General features: G+C 39.9%; 1 protein-coding gene across 1 annotated transcript in view; it reads right to left on the bottom strand.

Annotated features, from left to right (window-relative positions):
• Positions 1-19,912, bottom strand: part of LOC139367023 (sodium channel protein type 3 subunit alpha-like) — a 177,973-nt gene extending 158,061 nt beyond the window's left edge. The window contains exons 1-2 of the mRNA XM_071104908.1: positions 19,646-19,912; positions 14,901-15,019 (exon numbers count right to left, since the gene is read on the bottom strand). Coding sequence (XP_070961009.1) covers positions 14,901-15,019; positions 19,646-19,912 — 386 coding nt within the window. The remainder of the gene's footprint in view (positions 1-14,900; positions 15,020-19,645) is intronic.
• Positions 19,913-20,167: the final 255 nt, after the last annotated feature.

Raw genomic sequence — 20,167 nt, 5'->3', positions numbered from 1 at the left:
AACCATCCAGTCTATACATAACCTAACAGTAACCATCCAGTCTATATATAGAGCCTAACAGTAACCATCCAGTCTATATATAGAGCCTAACAGTAACCATCCAGTCTATACATAGCCTAACAGTAACCATCCAGTCTATATATAGAGCCTAACAGTAACCATCCAGTCTATACATAACCTAACAGTAACCATCCAGTCTATATATAGAGCCTAACAGTAACCATCCAGTCTATACATGGAGCCGAACAGTAACCATCCAGTCTATACATAGCCTAACAGTAACCATCCAGTCTATATATAGAGCCTAACAGTAACCATCCAGTCTATACATAACCTAACAGTAACCATCCAGTCTATACATAACCTAACAGTAGCCATCCAGTCTATATATAGAGCCTAACAGTAACCATCCAGTCTATACATGGAGCCGAACAGTAACCATCCAGTCTATACATAGCCTAACAGTAACCATCCAGTCTATATATAGAGCCTAACAGTAACCATTCAGTCTATACATAACCTAACAGTAACCATCCAGTCTATATATAGAGCCTAAGAGTAACCATCCAGTCTATACATAACCTAACAGTAACCATCCAGTCTATATATAGAGCCTAACAGTAACCATCCAGTCTATACATGGAGCCGAACAGTAACCATCAAGTCTATACATAACCTAACAGTAACCATCCAGTCTATACATAGCCTAACAGTAACCATCCAGTCTATATATATAGCCTAACAGTAACCATCCAGTCTATACATAGCCTAACATTAACCATCCAGTCTATACATATCCTAACAGTAACCATCCAGTCTATGCATAACCTAACAGTAACCATCCAGTCTATACATAACTTAACAGTAACCATCCAGTCTATACATAACCTAACAGTAACCATCCAGTCTATACATAACCTAACAGTAACCAGCCAGTCTATACATAACTTAACAGTAACCATCCAGTCTATACATCACCTAACAGTAACCATCCAAACTATACATAACCTAACAGTAACCATCAAGTCTATACATAACCTAACAGTACCCATCCAGTCTATATATAGAGCTTAACAGTAGCCATCCAGTCTATACATAACCTAACAGTAACTATCCAGTCTATATAAAGAGCCTAACAGTAGCCATCCAGTCTATACATAACCTAACAGTAACCATCCAGTCTATACATAACCTAACAGTAACCATCCAGTCTATATATAGAGCCTAAAAGTAACCATCCAGTCTATATATAGAGCCTACCAGTAACCATCCAGTCTATACATAACCTAACAGTAACCACCCAGTCTATACATAACCTAACAGTAACCATCCAGTCTATACATAACCTAAGAGTAACCATCCAGTCTATACATAACCTAACAGTAACCACCCAGTCTATACATAACCTAACAGTAACCATCCAGTCTATACATAGCCTAACAGTAACCATCCAGTCTATACATAGCCTAACATTAACCATCCAGTCTATACATAACCTAACAGTAACCATCCAGTCTATGCATAACCTAACAGAAACCATCCAGTCTATACATAACTTAACAGTAACCATCCAGTCTATACATAACCTAACAGTAACCATCCAGTCTATACATAACCTAACAGTAACCAGCCAGTCTATACATAACCTAACAGTAACCATCCAGTCTATTCATAACCTAACATTAACCATCCAAACTATACAATAACCTAACAGTAACCATCCAGTCTATACATAACCTAACAGTAACCATCCAGTCTATATATAGAGCTTAACAGTAGCCATCCAGTCTATACATAACCTAACAGTAACTATCCAGTCTATATATAGAGCCTAACAGTAGCCATCCAGTCTATACATAACCTAACAGTAACCATCCAGTCTATACATAACCTAACAGTAACCATCCAGTCTATATATAGAGCCCAACAGTAACCATCCAGTCTATATATAGAGCCTAACAGTAACCATCCAGTCTATACATAACCTAACAGTAACCACCCAGTCTATACATAACCTACCAGTAACCATCCAGTCTATACATAACCTAAGAGTAACCATCCAGTCTATACATAACCTAACAGTAACCATCCAGTCTATATATAGAGCCTAGCAGTAACCATCCAGTCTATACATGGAGCCTAACAGTAACCATCCAGTCTATACATAGCCTAACAGTAACCATCCAGTCTATATATAGAGCCTAACAGTAACCATCCAGTCTATATATAGAGCCTAACAGTAACCATCCAGTTTATACATAGCCTAACAGTAACCATCCAGTCTATATATAGAGCCTAACAGTAACCATCCAGTCTATATATAGAGCCTAACAGTAACCATCCAGTCTATACATAGCCTAACAGTAACCACCCAGTCTATATATATAGCCTAACAGTAACCATCTAGTCTATATATAACCCAACAGTAAACATCCAGTCTATATATAGTGCCTAACAGTAACCATCCAGTCTATATATAGAGCCTAACAGTAACCATCCAGTCTATACATAACCTAACAGTAACCATCCAGTCTATACATAACCTAACATTAACCATCCAATCTATATATAGAGCCTAACAGTAACCATCCAGTCTATACATAACCTAACAGTAACCATCCAGTCTATATATAGAGCCTAACAGTAACCATCCAGTCTATATATAGAGCCTAACAGTAACCATCCAGTCTATACATAGCCTAACAGTAACCATCCAGTCTATATATAGAGCCTAACAGTAACCATCCAGTCTATACATAACCTAACAGTAACCATCCAGTCTATACATAGAGCCTAACAGTAACCATCCAGTCTATACATGGAGCCGAACAGTAACCATCAAGTCTATACATAACCTAACAGTAACCATCCAGTCTATACATAGCCTAACAGTAACCATCCAGTCTATATATAGAGCCTAACAGTAACCATCCAGTCTATACATAGCCTAACAGTAACCATCCAGTCTATACATAGCCTAACATTAACCATCCAGTCTATACATAACCTAAAAGTAACCATCCAGTCTGTGCATAACCTAACAGTAACCATCCAGTCTATACATAACTTAACAGTAACCATCCAGTCTATACATAACCTAACAGTAACCATCCAGTCTATACATAACCTAACAGTAACCAGCCAGTCTATACATAACCTAACAGTAACCATCCAGTCTATACATAACCTAACAGTAACCATCCAAACTATACATAACCTAACAGTAACCATCCAGTCTATACATAACCTAACAGTAACCATCCAGTCTATATATAGAGCTTAACAGTAGCCATCCAGTCTATACATAACCTAACAGTAACTATCCAGTCTATATATAGAGCCTAACAGTAGCCATCCAGTCTATACATAACCTAACAGTAACCATCCAGTCAATACATAACCTAACAGTAACCATCCAGTCTATATATAGAGCCTAACAGTAACCATCCAGTCTATATATAGAGCCTAACAGTAACCATCCAGTCTATACATAACCTAACAGTAACCACCCAGTCTATACATAACCTAACAATAACCATCCAGTCTATACATAACCTAAGAGTAACCATCCAGTCTATACATAACCTAACAGTAACCACCCAGTCTATACATAACCTAACAGTAACCATCCAGTCTATACATAGCCTAACATTAACCATCCAGTCTATACATAACCTAACAGTAACCATCCAGTCTATGCATAACCTAACAGTAACCATCCAGTCTATACATAACTTAACAGTAACCATCTAGTCTATACATAACCTAACAGTAACCATCCAGTCTATACATAACCTAACAGTAACCAGCCAGTCTATACATAACCTAACAGTAACCATCCAGTCTATATATAACCTAACATTAACCATCCAAACTATACAATAACCTAACAGTAACCATCCAGTCTATACATAACCTAACAGTAACCATCCAGTCTATACATAACCTAACAGTAACCATCCAGTCTATATATAGAGCTTAACAGTAGCCATCCAGTCTATACATAACCTAACAGTAACTATCCAGTCTATATATAGAGCCTAACAGTAGCCATCCAGTCTATACATAACCTAACAGTAACCATCCAGTCTATACATAACCTAACAGTAACCATCCAGTCTATATATAGAGCCCAACAGTAACCATCCAGTCTATATATAGAGCCTAACAGTAACCATCCAGTCTATACATAACCTAACAGTAACCACCCAGTCTATACATAACCTAACAGTAACCATCCAGTCTATACATAACCTAAGAGTAACCATCCAGTCTATACATAACCTAACAGTAACCATCCAGTCTATATATAGAGCCTAGCAGTAACCATCCAGTCTATACATGGAGCCTAACAGTAACCATCCAGTCTATACATAGCCTAACAGTAACCATCCAGTCTATATATAGAGCCTAACAGTAACCATCCAGTCTATATATAGAGCCTAACAGTAACCATCCAGTCTATACATAGCCTAACAGTAACCATCCAGTCTATATATAGAGCCTAACAGTAACCATCCAGTCTATATATAGAGCCTAACAGTAACCATCCAGTCTATATTTAGAGCCTAACAGTAACCATCCAGTCTATACATAGCTTAACATTAACCATCCAATCTATATATAGAGCCTAACAGTAACCATCCAGTCTATACATAACCTAACAGTAACCATCCAGTCTATATATAGAGCCTAACAGTAACCATCCAGTCTATATATAGAGCCTAACAGTAACCATCCAGTCTATACATAGCCTAACAGTAACCATCCAGTCTATATATAGAGCCTAACAGTAACCATCCAGTCTATAAATAACCTAACAGTAACCATCCAGTCTATATATAGAGCCTAACAGTAACCATCCAGTCTATACATAGCCTAACAGTAACCATCCAGTCTATATATAGAGCCTAACAGTAACCATCCAGTCTATACATAGCCTAACAGTAACCATCCAGTATATACATAGCCTAACACTAACAATCCAGTCTATACATAACCTAACAGTAACCATCCAGTCTATGCATAACCTAACAGTAACCATCCAGTCTATACATAGCCTAACAGTAACCATCCAGTCTATATATAGAGCCTAACAGTAACCATCCAGTCTATACATAGCCTAACAGTAACCATCCAGTATATACATAGCCTAACACTAACAATCCAGTCTATACATAACCTAACAGTAACCATCCAGTCTATACATAACTTAACAGTAACCATCCACTCTATACATAACCTAACAGTAACCATCCACTCTATACATAACCTAACAGTAACCAGCCAGTCTATACATAACCTAACAGTAACCATCCAGTCTATACATAACCTAACATTAACCATCCAAACTATACATAACCTAACAGTAGCCATCCAGTCTATACATAACCTAACAGTAACTATCCAGTCTATATATAGAGCCTAACAGTAGCCATCCAGTCTATACATAACCTAACAGTAACCATCCAGTCTATACATAACCTAACAGTAACCACCCAGTCTATACATAACCTGACAGTAACCATCCAGTCTATACATAACCTAAGAGTAACCATCCAGTCTATACATAACCTAACAGTAACCACCCAGTCTATACATAACCTAACAGTAACCATCCAGTCTATATATAGAGCCTAACAGTAACCATCCAGTCTATACATAGAGCCTAACAGTAACCATCCAGTCTATACATAGCCTAACAGTAACCATCCAGTCTATATATAGAGCCTAACAGTAACCATCCAGTCTATATATAGAGCCTAACAGTAACCATCCAGTCTATACATAGCCTAACAGTAACCACCCAGTCTATATATATAGCCTAACAGTAACCATCTAGTCTATATATAACCCAACAGTAAACATCCAGTCTATATATAGTGCCTGACAGTAACCATCCAGTCTATACATAGCCTAACAGTAACCATCCAGTCTATATATAGAGCCTAACAGTAACCATCCAGTCTATACATAGCCTAACAGTAACCATCCAGTCTATATATAGAGCCTAACAGTAACCATCCAGTCTATACATAACCTAACAGTAACCATCCAGTCAATACATAACCTAACAGTAACCATCCAGGCTATATATAGAGCCTAACAGTAACCATCCAGTCTATATATAGAGCCTAACAGTAACCATCCAGTCTATACATAGCCTAACAGTAACCATCCAGTCTATATATAGAGCCTAACAGTAACCATCCAGTCTATACATAACCTAACAGTAACCATCCAGTCTATATATAGAGCCTAACAGTAACCATCCAGTCTATACATGGAGCCGAACAGTAACCATCCAGTCTATACATAGCCTAACAGTAACCATCCAGTCTATATATTGAGCCTAACAGTAACCATCCAGTCTATACATAACCTAACAGTAACCATCCAGTCTCTATATAGAGCCTAATAGTAACCATCCAGTCTATACATAACCTAACAGTAACCATCCAGTCTATATATAGAGCCTAACAGTAACCACCTAGTCTATACATGGAGCCGAACAGTAACCATCAAGTCTATACATAACCTAACAGTAACCATCCAGTCTATACATAGCCTAACAGTAACCATCCAGTCTATATATAGAGCCTAACAGTAACCGTCCAGTCTATACATAGCCTAACAGTAACCATCCAGTCTATACATAGCCTAACATTAACCATCCAGTCTATACATAACCTAACAGTAACCATCCAGTCTATGAATAACCTAACAGTAACCATCCAGTCTATACATAACTTAACAGTAACCATCCAGTCTATACATAACCTAACAGTAACCATCCAGTCTATACATAACCTAACAGTAACCAGCCAGTATATACATAACCTAACAGTAACCATCCAGTCTATACATAACCTAAAATTAACCATCCAAACTATACATAACCTAACAGTAACCATCCAGTCTATACATAACCTAACAGTAACCATCCAGTCTATATATAGAGCTTAACAGTAGCCATCCAGTCTATACAAAACCTAACAGTAACTATCCAGTCTATATATAGAGCCTAACAGTAACCATCCAGTCTATACATAACCTAACAGTAACCATCCAGTCTATATATAGAGCCTAACAGTAACCATCCAGTCTATATATAGAGCCTAACAGTAACCATCCAGTCTATACATAGCCTAACAGTAACCATCCAGTCTATATATAGAGCCTAACAGTAACCATCCAGTCTATACATAACCTAACAGTAACCATCCAGTCTATACATAGAGCCTAACAGTAACCATCCAGTCTATACATGGAGCCGAACAGTAACCATCAAGTCTATACATAACCTAACAGTAACCATCCAGTCTATACATAGCCTAACAGTAACCATCCAGTCTATATATAGAGCCTAACAGTAACCATCCAGTCTATACATAGCCTAACAGTAACCATCCAGTCTATACATAGCCTAACATTAACCATCCAGTCTATACATAACCTAAAAGTAACCATCCAGTCTGTGCATAACCTAACAGTAACCATCCAGTCTATACATAACTTAACAGTAACCATCCAGTCTATACATAACCTAGAAGTAACCATCCAGTCTATACATAACCTAACAGTAACCAGCCAGTCTATACATAACCTAACAGTAACCATCCAGTCTATACATAACCTAACAGTAACCATCCAAACTATACATAACCTAACAGTAACCATCCAGTCTATACATAACCTAACAGTAACCATCCAGTCTATATATAGAGCTTAACAGTAGCCATCCAGTCTATACATAACCTAACAGTAACTATCCAGTCTATATATAGAGCCTAACAGTAGCCATCCAGTCTATACATAACCTAACAGTAACCATCCAGTCAATACATAACCTAACAGTAACCATCCAGTCTATATATAGAGCCTAACAGTAACCATCCAGTCTATATATAGAGCCTAACAGTAACCATCCAGTCTATACATAACCTAACAGTAACCACCCAGTCTATACATAACCTAACAATAACCATCCAGTCTATACATAACCTAAGAGTAACCATCCAGTCTATACATAACCTAACAGTAACCACCCAGTCTATACATAACCTAACAGTAACCATCCAGTCTATACATAGCCTAACAGTAACCATCCAGTCTATACATAGCCTAACATTAACCATCCAGTCTATACATAACCTAACAGTAACCATCCAGTCTATGCATAACCTAACAGTAACCATCCAGTCTATACATAACTTAACAGTAACCATCTAGTCTATACATAACCTAACAGTAACCATCCAGTCTATACATAACCTAACAGTAACCAGCCAGTCTATACATAACCTAACAGTAACCATCCAGTCTATATATAACCTAACATTAACCATCCAAACTATACAATAACCTAACAGTAACCATCCAGTCTATACATAACCTAACAGTAACCATCCAGTCTATACATAACCTAACAGTAACCATCCAGTCTATATATAGAGCTTAACAGTAGCCATCCAGTCTATACATAACCTAACAGTAACTATCCAGTCTATATATAGAGCCTAACAGTAGCCATCCAGTCTACACATAACCTAACAGTAACCATCCAGTCTATACATAACCTAACAGTAACCATCCAGTCTATATATAGAGCCCAACAGTAACCATCCAGTCTATATATAGAGCCTAACAGTAACCATCCAGTCTATACATAACCTAACAGTAACCACCCAGTCTATACATAACCTAACAGTAACCATCCAGTCTATACATAACCTAAGAGTAACCATCCAGTCTATACATAACCTAACAGTAACCATCCAGTCTATATATAGAGCCTAGCAGTAACCATCCAGTCTATACATGGAGCCTAACAGTAACCATCCAGTCTATACATAGCCTAACAGTAACCATCCAGTCTATATATAGAGCCTAACAGTAACCATCCAGTCTATATATAGAGCCTAACAGTAACCATCCAGTCTATACATAGCCTAACAGTAACCATCCAGTCTATATATAGAGCCTAACAGTAACCATCCAGTCTATATATAGAGCCTAACATTAACCATCCAGTCTATATTTAGAGCCTAACAGTAACCATCCAGTCTATACATAGCTTAACATTAACCATCCAATCTATATATAGAGCCTAACAGTAACCATCCAGTCTATACATAACCTAACAGTAACCATCCAGTCTATATATAGAGCCTAACAGTAACCATCCAGTCTATATATAGAGCCTAACAGTAACCATCCAGTCTATACATAGCCTAACAGTAACCATCCAGTCTATATATAGAGCCTAACAGTAACCATCCAGTCTATAAATAACCTAACAGTAACCATCCAGTCTATATATAGAGCCTAACAGTAACCATCCAGTCTATACATAGCCTAACAGTAACCATCCAGTCTATATATAGAGCCTAACAGTAACCATCCAGTCTATACATAGCCTAACAGTAACCATCCAGTATATACATAGCCTAACACTAACAATCCAGTCTATACATAACCTAACAGTAACCATCCAGTCTATGCATAACCTAACAGTAACCATCCAGTCTATACATAGCCTAACAGTAACCATCCAGTCTATATATAGAGCCTAACAGTAACCATCCAGTCTATACATAGCCTAACAGTAACCATCCAGTATATACATAGCCTAACACTAACAATCCAGTCTATACATAACCTAACAGTAACCATCCAGTCTATACATAACTTAACAGTAACCATCCACTCTATACATAACCTAACAGTAACCATCCACTCTATACATAACCTAACAGTAACCAGCCAGTCTATACATAACCTAACAGTAACCATCCAGTCTATACATAACCTAACATTAACCATCCAAACTATACATAACCTAACAGTAGCCATCCAGTCTATACATAACCTAACAGTAACTATCCAGTCTATATATAGAGCCTAACAGTAGCCATCCAGTCTATACATAACCTAACAGTAACCATCCAGTCTATACATAACCTAACAGTAACCATCCAGTCTATATATAGAGCCTAACAGTAACCATCCAGTCTATATATAGAGCCTAACAGTAACCATCCAGTCTATACATAACCTAACAGTAACCACCCAGTCTATACATAACCTGACAGTAACCATCCAGTCTATATATAGAGCCTAACAGTAACCATCCAGTCTATACATAGAGCCTGACAGTAACCATCCAGTCTATACATAGCCTAACAGTAACCATCCAGTCTATATATAGAGCCTAACAGTAACCATCCAGTCTATATATAGAGCCTAACAGTAACCATCCAGTCTATACATAGCCTAACAGTAACCACCCAGTCTATATATATAGCCTAACAGTAACCATCTAGTCTATATATAACCCAACAGTAAACATCCAGTCTATATATAGTGCCTGACAGTAACCATCCAGTCTATACATAGCCTAACAGTAACCATCCAGTCTATATATAGAGCCTAACAGTAACCATCCAGTCTATACATAGCCTAACAGTAACCATCCAGTCTATATATAGAGCCTAACAGTAACCATCCAGTCTATACATAACCTAACAGTAACCATCCAGTCAATACATAACCTAACAGTAACCATCCAGGCTATATATAGAGCCTAACAGTAACCATCCAGTCTATATATAGAGCCTAACAGTAACCATCCAGTCTATACATAGCCTAACAGTAACCATCCAGTCTATATATAGAGCCTAACAGTAACCATCCAGTCTATACATAACCTAACAGTAACCATCCAGTCTATATATAGAGCCTAACAGTAACCATCCAGTCTATACATGGAGCCGAACAGTAACCATCCAGTCTATACATAGCCTAACAGTAACCATCCAGTCTATATATTGAGCCTAACAGTAACCATCCAGTCTATACATAACCTAACAGTAACCATCCAGTCTCTATATAGAGCCTAATAGTAACCATCCAGTCTATACATAACCTAACAGTAACCATCCAGTCTATATATAGAGCCTAACAGTAACCACCTAGTCTATACATGGAGCCGAACAGTAACCATCAAGTCTATACATAACCTAACAGTAACCATCCAGTCTATACATAGCCTAACAGTAACCATCCAGTCTATATATAGAGCCTAACAGTAACCGTCCAGTCTATACATAGCCTAACAGTAACCATCCAGTCTATACATAGCCTAACATTAACCATCCAGTCTATACATAACCTAACAGTAACCATCCAGTCTATGAATAACCTAACAGTAACCATCCAGTCTATACATAACTTAACAGTAACCATCCAGTCTATACATAACCTAACAGTAACCATCCAGTCTATACATAACCTAACAGTAACCAGCCAGTATATACATAACCTAACAGTAACCATCCAGTCTATACATAACCTAAAATTAACCATCCAAACTATACATAACCTAACAGTAACCATCCAGTCTATACATAACCTAACAGTAACCATCCAGTCTATATATAGAGCTTAACAGTAGCCATCCAGTCTATACAAAACCTAACAGTAACTATCCAGTCTATATATAGAGCCTAACAGTAGCCATCCAGTCTATACATGACCTAACAGTAACCATCCAGTCTATACATAGCCTAACAGTAACCATCCAGTCTATATATAGAGCCTAACAGTAACCATCCAGTCTATATATAGAGCCTAACAGTAACCATCCAGTCTATACATAACCTAACAGTAACCACCCAATCTATACATAACCTAACAGTAACCATCCAGTCTATACATAACCTAAGAGTAACCATCCAGTCTATACATAACCTAACAGTAACCACCCAGTCTATACATAACCTAACAGTAACCATCCAGTCTATACATAACCTAACAGTAACCATCCAGTCTATACATAACCTAACAGTAACCATCCAGTCTATATATAGAGCCTAACAGTAACCATCCAGTCTATATATAGAGCCTAACAGTAACCATCCAGTCTATACATAACATAACAGTAACCATCCAGTCTATATATAGAGCCTAACAGTAACCATCCAGTCTATATATAGAGCCTAACAGTAACCATCCAGTCTATACATAACCTAACAATAACTATCCAGTCTATATATAGAGCCTAACAGTAGCCATCCAGTCTATACATAACCTAACAGTAACCATCCAGTCTATACATAACCTAACAGTAACCATCCAGTCTATATATAGAGCCTAACAGTAACCATCCAGTCTATATATAGAGCCTAACAGTAACCATCCAGTCTATACATAACCTAACAGTAACCACCCAGTCTATACATAACCTAACAATAACCATCCAGTCTATACATAACCTAAGAGTAACCATCCAGTCTATACATAACCTAACAGTAACCACCCAGTCTATACATAACCTAACAGTAACCATCCAGCCTATACATAACCTAACAGTAACCATCCAGTCTATACATAACCTAACAGTAACCATCCAGTCTATATATAGAGCCTAACAGTAACCATCCAGTCTATATATAGAGCCTAACAGTAACCATCCAGTCTATACATAACATAACAGTAACCATCCAGTCTATATATAGAGCCTAACAGTAACCATCCAGTCTATACATAACCTAACAGTAACCATCCAGTCTATACATAACCTAACAGTAACCATTCAGTCTATACATAACCTAACAGTAACCATCCAGTCTATATATAGAGCCTAACAGTAACCATCCAGTCTATACATAGCCTAACAGTAACCATCCAGTCTATACATAGCCTAACAGTAACCATCCAGTCTATATATAGAGCCTGACAGTAACCATCCAGTCTATATATAGAGCCTAACAGTAACCATCCAGTCTATACATAGCCTAACAGTAACCATCCAGTCTATATATATAGCCTAACAGTAACCATCTAGTCTATATATAACCCAACAGTAAACATCCAGTGTATACATAACCTAACAGTAACCATTCAGTCTATACAAAACCTAACAGTAACCATCCAGTCTATATGTAGAGCCTAACAGTAACCATCCAGTCTATACATAGAGCCTAACAGTAACCATCCAATCTATACATAGCCTAACAGTAACCATCCAGTCTATATATAGAGCCTAACAGTAACCATCCAGTCTATATATAGAGCCTAACAGTAACCATCCAGTCTATATATAGAGCCTAACAGTAACCATCCAGTCTATATATAGAGCCTAACAGTAACCATCCAGTCTATACATAGCCTAACAGTAACCATCCAGTCTATATATAGAGCCTAACAGTAACCATCCAGTCTATACATAACCTAACAGTAACCATCCAGTCTATATATAGAGCCTAACAGTAACCATCCAGTCTATACATGGAGCCGAACAGTAACCATCCAGTCTATACATAGCCTAACAGTAACCATCCAGTCTATATATAGAGCCTAACATTAACCATCCAGTCTATACATAACCTAACAGTAACCATCCAGTCTATATATAGAGCCTAACAGTAACCATCCAGTCTATACATAACCTAACAGTAACCATCCAGTCTATATATAGAGCCTAACAGTAACCATCCAGTCTATACATGGAGCCGAACAGTAACCATCAAGTCTATACATAACCTAACAGTAACCATCCAGTCTATACATAGCCTAACAGTAACCATCCAGTCTATACATAGCCTAACATTAACCATCCAGTCTATACATAACCTAACAGTAACCATCCAGTCTATACATAACCTAACAGTAACCATCCAGTCTATACATAGCCTAACATTAACCATCCAGTCTATACATAACCTAACAGTAACCATCCAGTCTATATATAGAGCCTAACAGTAACCATCCAGTCTATACAAAACCTAACAGTAACCATCCAGTCTATACATAACCTAACAGTAACCATTCAGTCTATACATAACCTAACAGTAACCATCCAGTCTATATATAGAGCCTAACAGTAACCATCCAGTCTATACATAGCCTAACAGTAACCATCCAGTCTATTCATAGCCTAACAGTAACCATCCAGTCTATATATAGAGCCTAACAGTAACCATCCAGTCTATATATAGAGCCTAACAGTAACCATCCAGTCTATACATAACCTAACAGTAACCATCCAGTCTATACATAACCTAACAGTAACCATCCAGTCTATACATAACCTAACAGTAACCAGCCAGTCTATACATAACCTAACAGTAACCATCCAGTCTATACATAACCTAACAGTAACCATCCAGTCTATATATAGAGCCTAACAGTAACCATCCAGTCTATACATAACCTAACAGTAATCATCCATTCTATACATAGCCTAACATTAACCATCAAGTCTATACATAACCTAACAGTAACCATCCACTGAGTCTATGAGTCAGTGACAGCTTGAGATTAAATCTGTTTTGGAGTACGACCTCTAAAATGAGTTTAATGCACATGAGGCAGAGGACAAGTCTAGGCCTGTGTTCCTCGCATTCATTGATTTAGTGTAATAATGATAGTGAGAGACAGCAAGGCAATGCCAACGGCTCAATTCTGATAGTGAGAGAGAGCAGGCAACACCAACGGCTCAATTCTGATAGTGAGAGACGGCAGGCAATACCAACGGCTCAATAGTGATAGTGAGAGACAGCAAGGCAATACCAACGGCTCAATTATGATAGTGAGAGAGAGCAGGCAATACCAACGGCTCAATTCTGATAGTGAGAGACAGCAGGCAATACCAACGGCTCAATTCTGAGCAGCTCAGCTCCCTCCCCCGTCTCTATTTACCCCCATTAGTACACAATGTCAACATGATTACAATGAGAATGACATGACAATCTAACTAGACAAACTGAACCAGAGTACATTGTAAGGCTTTGGTTCCCTCCCAAATGTTGTTCAGTCTCTGCTCATTGATTTTCATTTTGAAACCCTAAAACAGACACGTGTTGGTGGAGCTGTGAGCGTCCCATCAGAAAGGATATGAGTGTACTAAAACCTTTATTGATGCTCTTCTAACAGGATGAAAGGGGTTAAAAATATAGAGTGCAGACGTGGCACTAAATCGGAAGATGGCCTTCCCTTTGTTCAGTACTATAAATGTCTGTGGAGAAACAGGAAGCAAGAGAGACAAAGAGAGAGAGGAAGAACGTGAGAGACAGAGGGGGTGAGGGAAATTGAAAGAGACAGAGAGATGCATCATGGTTAAGGGCAATATGGCATGGCAATAAATATGTACAATAAACTTGCAGTGGCAACAACCACACACGACAGTACATCCACGCACACACACATACACATATGCACACACACACACACACACACGCACGCACACACACCCGAACACATACACACACACAAACAAACAAAATCACTGATTACATTGCAAGTCCCCCATGCTGGTACTCTCTGCTCTGTAAAATGTCTTTACACTCAAAGTGTGTCCGATGTAGGGTTGCATAACTTTCCCAAAAAGTCAATCTTTTCCAGAAATTCTACATTTCCTGCCTATTCCATCCTGATTCCGGGAATGTTTACAACAGGGATTTGTGGAAAACCTGGGAATTTGGGGAAATTTACCAGAATTTTGCAACCCTAGTCCAATGTATTTAGACCTCAAAACAGACTCATCCCAAGCCTTCATCCACATCCCAAGCCTTCATAGTCATCTGAAAACATCTCTTAAACTGTAGTTCATATAGTACCAGCAGGTTTATCCACTCTCTCATAGTCTGTCGGTGTTGGCTTGCATAGACCTATTGGATTATCAAATGGCCTGGGCCAGTTAAGGTAAACAATAAGAGGTTGTTTTGGTTTGGTTTATTTGTTCCATTCCTCTACAAAACCTTTGGGAAATTAGCAGGAGCTCTTATCCTCTGGAGGAGAGGTAGGAGAAAGAGAGTGAGAAAGAGAAAACGAGAGAGAGAGAGAGAGAGAGAGAAAGAGAGAGAAGGAGAGAGAGAGAGAGAGAGAGAGAGGGAGAGAGAGAGAGAGAGAGAGATAGAGAAAGAAAGAAAGAAAGAAATAGAGAGGGGAGGGCAGGAGGGATGGGGAGAGAGACATTGGGGGAGAGTCAGAGAGAGAAAGAGAGAGAGAGAGAGAGAGAGAGGGGTGCAGGAGAGATGGGGAGAGAGAGATTGAGGGAGAGTCAGAGAGAAAGAGAGAGATAGAGAGAGATAGAGGGAGGGAGGGGGTGTAGGAGGGATGGGGAGAGAGATTGAGGGAGAGAGAGAGGGAGGGGAGGCAGAAACATTCAGGAAGACAGAGGAAAGTGAGGTGAGGACCCACAACTGTATCCAGCTGACATGTCCTCTATCCCCAGAATAACTATCTATCCCCAGAACAACTATCTATCCCCAAGAGAACTCTCCATCCCCAGAATAACAACTATCTATCCCCAGAACAACTATCTATCCCCAGAACAACTATCTATCCCCAGAATAACTATCTATCCCCAGAACAACTATCTATCCCCAGAACAACTATCTATCCCCAGGAGAACTCTCTATCCCCAGGATAACTATCTATCCCCAGGAGAACTATCTATCCCCAGAACAACTATCTATCCCCAGAACAACTATCTATCCCCAGAACAACTATCTATCCCCAGAATAACTATCTATCCCCAGGAGAACTCTCTATCCCCAAGATAACTCTATATCCCCAAGAGAACTCTCTATCCCCAGGAGAACAACTATCTATCCCCAGGATAACTATCTATCCCCAGGAGAACTATCTATCCCCAGGAGAACTATCGATCCCCAGGAGAACAACTATCTATCCCCAGGATAATTATCTATCCCCAGGAGAACTATCTATCTATCCCCAAGAGAACTCTCTATCCCCAGGAGAACAACTATCTATCCCCAGGAGAACAACTATCTATCCCCAGAATAACTCTCTATCCCCAGGAGAACTATCTATCCCCAGAACAACTATCTATCCCCAGAACAACTATCTATCCTCAGGAGAACTATCTATCCCCAGGAGAACTCTCTATCCCCAAGAGAACTCTCTATCCCCAAGAGAACTCTCTATCCCCAGGAGAACAACTATCTATCCTCAGGAGAACTATCTATCCCCAGGAGAACTCTCTATCCCCAGGATAACTATCTATCCCCAGGAGAACTATCTATCCCCAGAACAACTATCTATCCCCAGGAGAACTCTCTATCCCCAGGATAACTATCTATCCCCAGAATAACTATCTATCCCCAGAACAACTATCTATCCCCAGGAGAACTCTCTATCCCCAGGAGAACTATCTATCCCCAAGATAACTATCTATCCCCAGGAGAACAACTATCTATCCCCAGGAGAACAACTATCGATCCCCAGAATAACTCTCTATCCACAGGAGAACTCTCTATCCCCAAGAGAACTCTCTATCCCCAGGAGAACAACTATCTATCCCCAGGATAACTATCTATCCCCAGGAGAACTATCAATCCACAGGAGAACTATCTATCCCCAGAATAACTATCTATCCCCAGAATAACTATCTATCCCCAGAATAACTATCTATCCCCAGGAGAACTAGCTATCCCCAGAATAACTAGCTATCCCCAGGAGAACAACTATCTATCCCCAGAATAACTATCTATCCCCAGAATAACTATCTATCCCCAGAACAACTATCTATCCCCAGAATAACTATCTATCCCCAGAACAACTATCTATCCCCAGAATAACTATCTATCCCCAGAATAACTATCTATCCCCAGAATAACTAGCTATCCCCAGGAGAACTAGCTATCCCCAGGAGAACTAGCTATCCCCAGAATAACTAGCTATCCCCAGGAGAACTAGCTATCCCCAGGAGAACTAGCTATCCCCAGAATAACTAGCTATCCCCAGGAGAACTAGCTATCCTCAGAATAACTAGCTATCCCCAGGAGAACTAGCTATCCCCAGAATAACTAGCTATCCCCAGAATAACTATCTATCCCCAGAATAACTATCTATCCCCAGAACAACTATCTATCCCCAGAATAACTATCTATCCCCAGAACAACTATCTATCCCCAGAATAACTATCTATCCCCAGAATAACTATCTATCCCCAGAATAACTAGCTATCCCCAGGAGAACTAGCTATCCCCAGGAGAACTAGCTATCCCCAGAATAACTAGCTATCCCCAGGAGAACTAGCTATCCCCAGGAGAACTAGCTATCCCCAGAATAACTAGCTATCCCCAGGAGAACTAGCTATCCCCAGAATAACTAGCTATCCCCAGGAGAACTAGCTATCCCCAGAATAACTAGCTATCCCCAGAATAACTATATATCCCCAGAATAACTATATATCCCTAGGAGATCTATCTATCTCCAGGAGAACTATATATTCCCAGAATAACTATATATCCCTAGGAGAACTATCTATCCCCAGAATAACTATCTATCCCCAGGAGAACTAGCTATTCAGCCTCCCTCTGTATCCTCCAGCAAACCAAAGCTCCAGACTGATGAATTTTGAAAGGCCAATTTTAAAACTGAGCACCTTAAAACCAGTACTCTAGCCTCTGTCCTTTTCACATACTGTACCGGTACAATTTCCACTCCCTGGGAAACTGATTAAATCAAATCAAATGTCATTTCCTCAATTGCTACATACTCAAATCACTTAAATCCAACTGATGCCACACCAACTACAGCCATAGCTGTCAGTTCAATTTGTTTATCCACCAGCTTAAAAGCTTATTATTCACATCCTGGAATACACATTTTTCTCATCTACAGTCCTACAGTACCCCCAGGGTTGCACATTCTTGTTCCAGCCCAGCACTAACACACCTAATTCAACTTATCAAGCGGCTTGACGATAAGTCGAGTAGTTCAATATGGATGTGCTGGTGCTGGAACAAAAATGTGCCACTCTGGGAGGTATACTGTAATGCATACTGTATAGAATGACTTGATGAGGCACCCTCCAGTCTACACAGTGGGGGGGACACAAACCCATTTCAAAACTCTTTTTAAGGAAGAAGGACTGTGTGAGAAACAGAATGGTGCCAACAGTAAACCATCATCAGTCTGTCTGTCTGTCTGTCTGTCTGTCTGTCTGTCTGTCTGTTTGTCTGTCTGTTTCTCTTTCTGTCTGTCTGTCTGTTTCTCTTTCTGTCTGTCTGTCTGCCTGATCCTTCTATTCGTAAATCAGTCCTACCTTTTGCATCCTAAGAACACACATATGTGCAGACGAGCGCACATGCACGTACACACACACACACATCCTGAATCAGCAGCCCAAACAGGCCCAGTCACAGGGCCCAAAAATGGGTATGGGGAATCCTTTCAACCTGCCTCAAAGGCCACAGCCAGTTTCCATTAGGACGGATGACACACACACACACACACACACACACACACTCACACACGCACTCACACACACGCCATTTCAGAGGCTTTATATAAGGAGGGTCACTGTGAGTACACCAGAGATGTGTTTCAGAAGGGGAAATTGGTTCAGATGAATAAAAGCACACAGGAAGATGTTCCAGTAATTGGAATGGTACTAAAGAGGAAATCCTTCAAGGAGGTCCAATAGACAAAGGAAGCGATGTCAGTGATGATATAAGAAGTGACATGCTCTTAGAAACACATTTAACACAGGCATTCGAACACAAGTATAAGGACCCTTGAGAGAGACACCCACCACCGCACGCTCACACACAAACACACACCCACACAGCCCCTCTCATTCTCCCACCAACCATCACCCCCCAGTGCTCACTCTCTGGTTCTTGAAGTAGAATGGGTCAAAGTCATCCAGTGGGACTCCCACCAGGCCGGCGGGGATGTCGCCGAAGATGCGTGGCAGCTGTTTGCCGGCCTCCAGGTCGGCCCGGGGCCGAGGCAGCTCCACGTCTCCCAGATCCTCTTGGTAGTGCTTGGTACGCCGGGCCTCCTCCTCAGCGATCCGCTGCTCCACGGCAGCCAGGGACTCCCGGGTGAACCGGTGCAAGCTGTCAGGACCCGGTGGTAGCAGCAGGGTGGCCATCTTCTCATCCTGAGTCACCTGTCCTAGGGTTGACTTCACCAGCTACCAGGGAGGGAGAGGGGAAGGAAAGAGAGAGATAGAGAGAGGGAGAGTAGCGAGTAGGGAGGAGGTGATAGGGAGAGGGAGTAGGGAGGGGGAGATAGAAAGAGACAGAGAGAGGTAATCAACAGGGCAGTCACAAAGGGGTATCACTCCTAAATGCAGACCTGAGTTAACATAGACATCGTTCCTGCAGTCAAATAACCAAATCGCCCT

Source organism: Oncorhynchus clarkii, chromosome 15, assembly GCF_045791955.1.
Source record: "Oncorhynchus clarkii lewisi isolate Uvic-CL-2024 chromosome 15, UVic_Ocla_1.0, whole genome shotgun sequence".
Classification (NCBI taxonomy): domain Eukaryota; kingdom Metazoa; phylum Chordata; class Actinopteri; order Salmoniformes; family Salmonidae; genus Oncorhynchus; species Oncorhynchus clarkii.
This window is presented reverse-complemented; position numbering and strand designations above follow the sequence as displayed.